Genomic DNA, 10,519 nt, shown 5'->3' with positions numbered 1-10,519 from the left:
AATTCTTCTCCTACTCTCCCTCCCCTCTCACCCCCCCTAACTCTCTCTCTCCCTCCCCCCCTCCTCCTCCACCCCTAACTCTCTCGGTCCCTCCCCTCTCTCCACCCCTAACTCTCTCTGTCCCTCCCCTCTCACCACTCCTAACTCTCCCTCTCCCTCCCCTCTCACCACTCCTAACTCTCTCTCTCTCTCTCTCCCTCCCCTCTCACCACTCCTAACTCTCTCTCTCCCTCCCCTCTCTCCACCCCTAACTCTCTCTCTCCCTCCCCTCTCACCACTCCTAACTCTCTCTCTCCCTCCCCTCTCACCACTCCTAACTCTCTCTCCCTCCCCTCTCACCACTCCTAACTCTCTCTCTCTCTCCCTCCCTCTCACCACTCCTAACTCTCTCTCTCCCTCCCCTCTCACCACCCCTAACTCTCTCTCTCCCCTCCCCTCTCACCACCCCTAACTCTCTCTCTCTCCCTCCCCTCTCACCACTCCTAACTCTCTCTCTCCCTCCCCTCTCACCACTCCTAACTCTCTCTCTCCCTCCCCTCTCACCACTCCTAACTCTCTCTCTCCCTCCCCCTCCACCACTCCTAACTCTCTCTCTCTCCCTCCCCTCTCACCACTCCTAACTCTCTCTCTCCCCTCCCCTCTCACCACTCCTAACTCTCTCTCTCTCTCCCCTCCCCTCTCCCACTCCTAACTCTCTCTCTCTCTCCCTCCCCTCTCACCACTCCTAACTCTCTCTCTCTCTCCCTCCCCTCTCACCACTCCTAACTCTCTCTCTCCCTCCCCTCTCACCACTCCTAACTCTCTCCCTCCCTCCACTCCTAACTCTCTCTCTCCCTCCCCTCTCACCACTCCTAACTCTCTCTCTCCCTCCCCTCTCATCCTACTCTCTCTCCCTCCCTCCACCACTCCTACCTCTCTCTTCCGTCCCCTCTTCACCCCCCCTCACTCTCTCTCTCCCCCCCCTCTCTCCACCCCTACTCTCTCTCCCTCCCCTCTCACCACCCACTCCTAACTCTCTCTCTCCCTCCCCTCTCTCCACCCCTACTCTCTCTCTCCGGTTCCCCTCTCTCCTCCTCCACCCCTAACTCTCTTCGCCCTCCCTCCCTCCTTCCACCCCTAACTCTCTCTCTCCCTCCCCTCTCCCACTCCTAACTCTCTCTCTCCCTCCCCTCTCACCACTCCTAACTCTCTCTCTCCCTCCCTCTCCACCACTCCTAACTCTCTCTCTCCCTCCCCTCTCACTACCCCCTAACTCTCTCTCCCTCCCTCCCCTCTCCACCACTCTAACTTCTCTCTCCTCTCCCTCCCCTCTCACCACTCCTAACTCTCTCTCTCCTCCCTCTCTCCACCCCTAACTCTCTCTCCCTCCCCTCTCACCACTCCTAACTCTCTCTCTCCCTCCCCTCTCACCACTCCTAACTCTCTCTCTCTCTCCCCTCTCACCACTCCTAACTCTCTCTCTCCCTCCCCTCTCTCCACCCCTAACTCTCTCTGTCCCTCCCCTCTCTCCACCCCTAACTCTCTCTGTCCCTCCCCTCTCTCCACCCCTAACTCTCTCTCTCCCTCCCCTCTCTCCACCCCTAACTCTCTCTGTCCCTCCCCTCTCTCCACCCCTAACTCTCTCTGTCCCTCCCCTCTCTCCACCCCTAACTCTCTCCCTCCCCTCTCTCCACCCCTAACTCTCTCTCTCCCTCCCCTCTCTCCACCCCTAACTCTCTCTCTCCCTCCCCTCTCTCCAGGCCAAGGAGCCTAAAGCGGTGATCAAGGTGGACTCTATCAACGCAGCCTTCCAGCCAGAGAAGATAGGTAACCCCAACGGACTACAGATCACCTACCTGAAAGACTACAGCACCAGAAACATCTTCCTCTACCACGACAACGGCAAGGTAGCTGTGTGGGGGTGTGTCTGTCACTGTATATGGATGTGTATGGATCAATTCAGCAAAGTAGCTCACTCCTTCCTCTCTCTATTTCTCTTTCTCTCTCTCTCTCCATCCCTCCATCAGGAGATAGTAGACTGGTTCAACTCTATAAGGGCCATCCAGCTCCACTATCTAAAGGTGGCCTTTCCAGGGGCTAATGATGCAGAGGTGAGTACACACACACACACACACACGGACGCATACAAGTACACACACAATATCACTCTGTATTTAATATTTTTCAGCTGATGCCCAAATTGACCCGCAACTTTCTGAAGGAGGGCTATATGGAAAAAACAGGACCCAGGGTAAGTTTAAACACCCATGCACGCGAGAACACACACTCACACGTTTATTTTACTATCGTTGTGGGGACCAAACAATTGATTCCCATTAAAATCCTATTTTACCTAACCTCTCCTCTTTGCTATTTGGTATTTTATTAGGATCCCCATTAGCTGTTACAAAAGCAGCAGCTACTCTTCCTGGGGTCCACACAGAACATGAAACATGACATAATACAGAACATTAATAGACCAGAACAGCTCAAGGACAGAACTACATGAATTTAAAAAGGCACACGTAGCCTACATATCAATGCATACACACAACCTATCTAGGTCAAATAGGGGAGAGGCATTGTGCCGTGAGGTGTAGCTTTATCTGTTTTTTGAAAGCAGGTTTGCTGTTCATTTGAGCAATATGAGATGGGAGGGTGTTCCATGCAGTAATGGCTCTATATAATACTGTACGCTTTCTTGAATTTGTTCTGGATTTGGGGACTGTGAAAAGACCCCTGGTGGCATGTCTGGTGGGGTAAGTGTATGTGTCAGAGCTGTGTGGAAGTTGACTATGCCAAAAGAGACTGGCATGCATAGTATTTATATCAGCCCTCTGATTACAATGAAGAGCAAGACGTGCCGCTCTGTTCTGGGTCAGCTGCAGCTTAACTAGCTATTTTCTTGCAGAACTCGACCACACGACTGGACAATAATCAAGATAAGACAAAACTAGAGCCTGCAGGACTTGCTTTTTGGAATGTGGTGTCAAAAAAGCAGAGCATCTCTTTATTATGGACAGACCTCCCCATCTTAACAACCATTGAATCTATATGTTTTGACCATGACAGTTTACAATCTAAGGTAACACCAAGTAATTGAGTCTCCTCAACTTGTTCAACATCCACACCATTCATTACCAGATTCAGCTGAGGTCTAGAACTTAGGGAATGACTAATACAATGGTCTTAGTTTTAGAGATGTTCATGACCAGTTTATTACTGGCCAAACATTCCAAAACTGAATGCAACTCTTTGTTAAGGGTTTCAGTGACTTCATTAGCTGTGGTTGCTGATGCGCATATGGTTGAATTATCAGAATACATGGACACACATGCTTTTTTTAATGCCAGTGGCAGGTCATTGCTAAAAATAGAAAAGAGTAGAGGGCCTAGAGAGCTGCCCTGGGGTACACCCCACTTTACATGTTTGACATTAGAGAAGCTTCCATTAAAGAAAACCCTATGAGTTCTATTAGATAGATAGCTCTGCATCCATGATATGGCAGAGGTTGTAAAGCCATAACACATAAGTTTTTTCAACAACAGGTTATGGTCAATAATATCAAAGGCTGCACTGAAATCTAACAGTACAGCTCCCACAATCTTCTTATTATACATTTCTTTCACCCAATCATCAGTCATTTGTGTCAGTGCAGTACATGTTGAGTGCCCTTCTCTATAAGCATGCCGAAAGTCTGTTGTTAATTTGTTTACAGAGAAATAGCGTTGCATTTGGTCAAACACTATTTTTTCCAACAGTTTGGTAAGAGCTGGCAGCAAGCTGATAGGTCTGCTGTTAGAACCAGTAAATGCTGCTTTACCACTCTTGGGTAGCGGAATGACTTTGGCTTCCCTCCAGGCCTGAGGACAAAGACATTCCTCTAGACTCAGATTAAAGATATGACAGATAAGAGTGGCTATAGAGTCAGGTACCATCCTCAGTAGCTTTCCATCTAAGTTGTCGATGCCAGGAGGTTTGTCATCATTGATCAATAACAATAATTTTTCCATCTCTCCCACACTAACTTTACAAAATTCAAACTTGCAATGCTTTTCTTCCATTATTAGTTTTTTATGCATGAATACGATGGCTCTCTATTCGTTGTTGGCATTTCCTGCCTAAGTTTGCCCACTTTGCCAATGAAGTAATCATTAAAATGATTGCCAACATCAAATGGTTTTGTGATGAATGGAATTTGTCTTTCTGCCCATAATTTAACTTAAAGTACTCAAGTTGTTTTTCTTCATTCTTTATATAATTGATCTTGGCTTCATAATACAGTTTCTTATTTTTTGTTGTTGAGTTTAGTCACATAATGTCTTAATTTGCAGTAAGTCAGCCAGTCAGATGTGCAGCCAGACATATTAGCCATTCCTTTCCCCCATCTCTTTCAACCATACAGTTTTTCAATTCCTCATCAATCCATGGAGCCTTAACAGTTCCAACAGTCAGTTTCCTAACATGTTTATCAATAATTGGAAGAAGGAATTTCATAACTTCATCAAGTGCAGCGTCTGGATCCTCTTATTAATCACATCAGACCAACAAAGATTTTTAACATCATCCACATAAGAGTCACCGAAAAATATTTTGTATGATCTCTTATACACTATTTGTTCCTGTGGTGTTTGTAAACACCCTGGTAGGTTGATTAATAACCTGGACCAGATTACAGGCACTAGTTAGGGTGAGAAGCTTCCTCTTGAGCGGACAGCTTGATGAAAACCAATCAATATTCAGGTCCCCAAGAAAGTAGACCTCTGTTTACATCACATACACTATCAAGCATTTCACACATATTATTGAGATACTGACTGTTAGCACTTGGTGGCCTATAGCAACACCCCAAAAACAAAAGGCTTTAGATGTGCCAAGTGATCCTGCAACCACAACACTTCAATAACACTTGACACAAGATCTCTAAGCATTACAGCGATATGGCTCTGAATATATACAGCAACACCTCCCCCATATCTGTCTCTTCTATAGATGTTATATCCTTGTATTGCTACTGCTGTATCATCAAATTAATTATCTCACTGAGTCTCAGAAATGGCTCATATATTAATGTTATCTGATATTAGTAAGTTATTGATTTCGTGAACATTATTTCTAAGGCCTCATATATTAATGTGAGATATTTTCAGCCCTTTCCTGGGTATCTTATCAGAGATAGACATAATATGGAAAAGATCAAACAAAGCAAGAGAAAAAATATATACATTCAGCAGTCCATTAATCAGTTGGTGTGTGTGTGTGTGTGTGTGTGTGTGTGTGCTGCGGGGTTGAAGCTACGAACCCATAGGCTTGGCTCTCTCATTCCATCCAGGCTTTTGGGAAGGAGGGTGGATAATGAGCCTGTCATAGGGAGGGTGGATAATGAGCCTGTCATAGAGAGGGTGGATAATGAGCCTGTCATAGAGAGGGTGGATAATGAGCCTGTCATAGGGAGGGTGGATAATGAGCCTGTCATAGGGAGGGTGGATAATGAGCCTGTCATAGGGAGGGTGGATAATGAGCCTGTCATAGAGAGGGTGGATAATGAGCCTGTCATAGGGAGGGTGGATAATGAGCCTCTCATAGGGAGGGTGGATAATGAGCCTGTCATAGGGAGGGTGGATAATGAGCCTGTCATAGAGAGGGTGGATAATGAGCCTGTCATAGGGAGGGTGGATAATGAGCCTGTCATAGGGAGGGTGGATAATGAGCCCGTCATAGAGAGGGTGGATAATGAGCCCGTCATAGGGAGGGTGGATAATGAGCCCGTCATAGGGAGGGTGGATAATGAGCCCGTCATAGGGAGGGTGGATAATGAGCCTGTCATAGGGAGGGTGGATAATGAGCCTGTCATAGGGAGGGTGGATAATGAGCCTGTCATAGGGAGGGTGGATAATGAGCCTGTCATAGGGAGGGTGGATAATGAGCCTCTCATAGGGAGGGTGGATAATGAGCCTGTCATAGGGAGGGTGGATAATGAGCCTGTCATAGAGAGGGTGGATAATGAGCCTGTCATAGGGAGGGTGGATAATGAGCCTGTCATAGGGAGGGTGGATAATGAGCCCGTCATAGGGAGGGTGGATAATGAGCCCGTCATAGAGAGGGTGGATAATGAGCCCATCATAGAGAGGGTGGATAATGAGCCCGTCATAGGGAGGGTGGATAATGAGCCCGTCATAGAGAGGGTGGATAATGAGCACGTCATAGGGAGGGTGGATAATGAGCCTGTCATAGGGAGGGTGGATAATGAGCCTGTCATAGGGAGGGTGGATAATAAGCCTGTCATAGGGAGGGTGGATAATGAGCCTGTCATAGACAGGGTGGATAATGAGCCTGTCATAGGGAGTGTGGATAATGAGCCTGTCATAGGGAGGGTGGATAATGAGCCTGTCATAGGGAGGGTGGATAATGAGCCTGTCATAGGGAGGGTGGATAATGAGCCTGTCATAGAGAGGGTGGATAATGAGCCTGTCATAGGGAGGGTGGATAATGAGCCTGTCATAGGGAGGGTGGATAATGAGCCTGTCATAGAGAGGGTGGATAATGAGCCTGTCATAGAGAGGGTGGATAATGAGCCTGTCATAGGGAGGGTGGATAATGAGCCTGTCATAGAGAGGGTGGATAATGAGCCTGTCATAGGGAGGGTGGATAATGAGCCTGTCATAGAGAGGGTGGATAATGAGCCTGTCATAGAGAGGGTGGATAATGAGCCTGTCATAGGGAGGGTGGATAATGAGCCTGTCATAGGGAGGGTGGATAATGATCCTGTCATAGGGAGGGTGGATAATGAGCCTGTCATAGAGAGGGTGGATAATGAGCCTGTCATAGAGAGGGTGGATAATGAGCCTGTCATAGAGAGGGTGGATAATGAGCCTGTCATAGGGAGGGTGGATAATGAGCCTGTCATAGAGAGGGTGGATAATGAGCCTGTCATAGGGAGGGTGGATAATGAGCCTGTCATAGGGAGGGTGGATAATGAGCCTGTCATAGGGAGGGTGGATAATGAGCCTGTCATAGGGAGGGTGGATAATGAGCACGTCATAGGGAGGGTGGATAATGAGCCTGTCATAGGGAGGGTGGATAATGAGCCTGTCATAGAGAGGGTGGATAATGAGCCTGTCATAGGGAGGGTGGATAATGAGCCTGTCATAGGGAGGGTGGATATTGAGCCTGTCATAGAGAGGGTGGATAATGAGCCTGTCATAGGGAGGGTGGATAATGAGCCTGTCATAGGGAGGGTGGATAATGAGCCTGTCATAGAGAGGGTGGATAATGAGCCTGTCATAGGGAGGGTGGATAATGAGCCTGTCATAGGGAGGGTGGATAATGAGCCTGTCATAGGGAGGGTGGATAATGAGCCTGTCATAGGGAGGGTGGATAATGAGCCTGTCATAGGGAGGGTGGATAATGAGCCTGTCATAGGGAGGGTGGATAATGAGCCTGTCATAGGAAGGGTGGATAATGAGCCTGTCATAGGGAGGGTGGATAATGAGCCTGTCATAGGGAGGGTGGATAATGAGCCTGTCATAGTATCGCCTCTCCGCTCTCGCCGCTTCAATCTCCCACTGCGGGAGGCGATAATCCCCAGCCTGAGTCCATGGTCCCTCGCCGTCCAGTATCTGTTCCCATGTCCACGAGTCCATCAAGCTGTTCTCCTGTTGCTCCTTCCTCCTCCGCTGCTTGGTCCTGGTTTGGTGGGTAATTCTGTAACGGCTGCCTTTAGAGAGAGTGGACCAAAATGCAGCGGAGTTAGTGTTCATGATATATTTAATGACACGGAACACTATACAATTACAAAAACAATAAACTGACAGCCAACACAGTCCTGTCAGGTGCAAACACTGTAACAAGAACAATTACCCACGAAACACAAAGGAAAAGTAGGCAACTTATGTGTGACTCCCAATCAACCACAACCCTCTACAGCTGTGCCTGATTGGAAGTCACACGGCCAAAATAAACGAAACAATAAAAAACACACACTCCCTGCTGCCACGTCCTGACCCAACTACACCCTCTACTGGTCAGGACGTGACACCCTCAGTATGTTCTTTTCAATTAAGAAGTTTTGTAACTGTGAGTTCACTAGGGATTCATAGACTTTGGCTAGGATAGGGAGTTTGGAGATAGGACGATAGTAATTAGCATTAGAGGGATCTCCACCCGTTAGCAGTGGGAGGACATAAGCTGATTTCCAAATGCTGGGTATGGAATTGGTCAAGAGATTCAAGTTGAAAATGTGAGCCACAGGTTCAGTAATAATACCAGCTGCTATCTTTAAGAGGTAGGGGCCCAGGTTGTCTGGACCTGCAGACTTTTTAGTGTTTATTGCCTTTCGTTCTTTCGAGACCTCAGTATAAGAAACAGGCTCAAAGTTAAAATGGTTCACAAGAGGGCCTATATCCTAGTTTACTGTAACAGAGTTTACGTTAGAGGCCTGGGCCCCACCATTATCAAAAACTGAGCCAGCAGATATGAAGTGCTTGTTAAAAACCCCTACAATATCAGCTTTATCCTTCACTTCATTAGAATCCATCACTAAATGGTCAGGAAGGCCAGAGGATACACTAGAACCTGACACTGATGTGATTAGCTTCCAGAACTTGGCAGGGTTGTTTAGGTTCTCTGTGACTGTATTTAAATAGTCATATGATTTGGACTTCCTGATCAATCCTGTGTATTTGTTTCTTAGCACTCTGAAGGAGGCCCAGTCAACAGGAGTATTTGTATGTCTAGCTTGAGCCCAAGAGATATTTCTCTTTCTAATTAATTCTGCCAAGTTATCTGAAAACCAGGGATTGTCCCTTCCACTGATTCTAAACTTCTCCACAGGGGTATACTTATCACAAATTTCATATAAAAATAGTCCCAGGCAGTGTCAACATCGGGAATCAGACTTACTCTGTCAATATTATGGTACAGATCATGTAAGAACACTTGCTCATCAAACTGTTTCAAATGTTTGTTTTAAAATCTAACGAGGTTTGGCTTTGGTCGTTTTTGTATTTCTAACACAAGCAATTGCAGAGTGATCACTGACATCATTACAGAATATCCCAGTCGATGTGTATTTGTGAGGGGTATTCATTAGAATAATGTCCAATAGCGTTGATTTGTTAGGTGCTCTGGGATTCGGTCTTGTAGGCACATTCATTAATTGAGCGAGTTTCAGAGAGCCACACAGTTCTTTAAAAGAGTCAGATACAGATGTAAGCATATCCCAGTTCAAATCTCCTAAATCTCCTAGCTTGTGCAGGACATCAGAAGGAGAGTTAAGTGCGTCTCCCGAGGCCGAGGGCGGTCTGTAGCGGCCGAGGGCGGTCTGTAGCGACCGAGGGCGGTCTGTAGCGGCCGAGGGCCGTCTGTAGCGGCCGAGGGCCGTCTGTAGCGGCCGAGGGCGGTCTGTAGCGGCCGAGGGCCGTCTGTAGCGGCCGACTACAGTGATGTGGGAGTTCTTATAAACGTTCACTTTAACCGCAAGCAATTCAAAATGTTTGGTTTTGGTAATCGAGAGAATTTCAGAGGTGTTTAACTCAGACTTAACATAAATCCAGTTATTTGACACAAATTTCTTTATCCAAGTTTCTGATGAAACCATTATGTCTTCATGTGTCGTTTTGGCCCATATTCTAATCATGTCTATACTTCTGACATTAACATGCAAGAGGCCAACACCTGCTCTGTTTTTAAATCATAGGGAGTCGGTAGAGATGGTGCGGGGTATCTACCGGCCCAGGGTTTGGTTAAACATTACCAGAGATCAACAATACAAGCATAACAATATATCTCAGTTGCACAATGCGTGAGGACTTGGTGGAGCCAGCACCATTGTCAATAAAACGAACTGAGTCTTTTGCGACACAGAAAAAAAGGCATTCAGTAGTTTGAGATGTTGGAAGTATGTCATCAAGTGTAGGTCCAGTTGCGTTTGAGAGTGGTACAAATGTAACTGCAGAGAGAGACCAAGTTCCTGGTGGTATTTTCAGAGTCAAACTAAGACTAAGTAACATGGAGATACTAAGACTAAACATGGAGATAAACTAAGACTAAATAACATAGAGATATTCAGAGTCAAACTAAGACTAAGTAACATGGAGATACTAAGACTAAACATGGAGATAAACTAAGACTAAATAACATAGAGATATTCAGAGTCAAACTAAGACTAAGTAACATGGAGATACTAAGACTAAACATGGAGATAAACTAAGACTAAATAACATAGAGATATTCAGAGTCAAACTAAGACTAAGTAACATGGAGATACTAAGACTAAACATGGAGATAAACTAAGACTAAATAACATAGAGATATTCAGAGTCAAACTAAGACTAAGTAACATGGAGATACTAAGACTAAACATGGAGATAAACTAAGACTAAATAACATAGAGATATTCAGAGTCAAACTAACCTGTCCATTGCTCTATTTCTCAATTTCAAAATGTCTCCATCGACTCTGTTTGACTGACAGCTGAATCACTGTGTGGCGAGGCCTGCCAGGGAGCAGAACATGAACACACACACAAACGCACAGACAC

The 10,519-nt window shown here is 46.2% G+C and overlaps 1 protein-coding gene across 1 annotated transcript in view; it reads left to right on the top strand.

The window, feature by feature from the left end:
- The window catches only part of LOC115147877 (arf-GAP with dual PH domain-containing protein 1-like), a 32,005-nt gene that overhangs the window by 15,987 nt on the left and 5,499 nt on the right, over positions 1 to 10,519 (top strand). Inside the window, exons 13-15 of the mRNA XM_029690141.1 lie at positions 1,731 to 1,886; positions 2,007 to 2,090; positions 2,168 to 2,230. Of these exons, the coding sequence (XP_029546001.1) occupies positions 1,731 to 1,886; positions 2,007 to 2,090; positions 2,168 to 2,230 (303 nt within the window). The remainder of the gene's footprint in view (positions 1 to 1,730; positions 1,887 to 2,006; positions 2,091 to 2,167; positions 2,231 to 10,519) is intronic.

The sequence above is a fragment of the Salmo trutta genome, chromosome 14, assembly GCF_901001165.1.
Source record: "Salmo trutta chromosome 14, fSalTru1.1, whole genome shotgun sequence".
NCBI lineage: Eukaryota > Metazoa > Chordata > Actinopteri > Salmoniformes > Salmonidae > Salmo > Salmo trutta.
The sequence above is the reverse complement of the archived record's forward strand: the minus strand, read 5'-3'. Positions and strand labels throughout refer to the sequence as shown.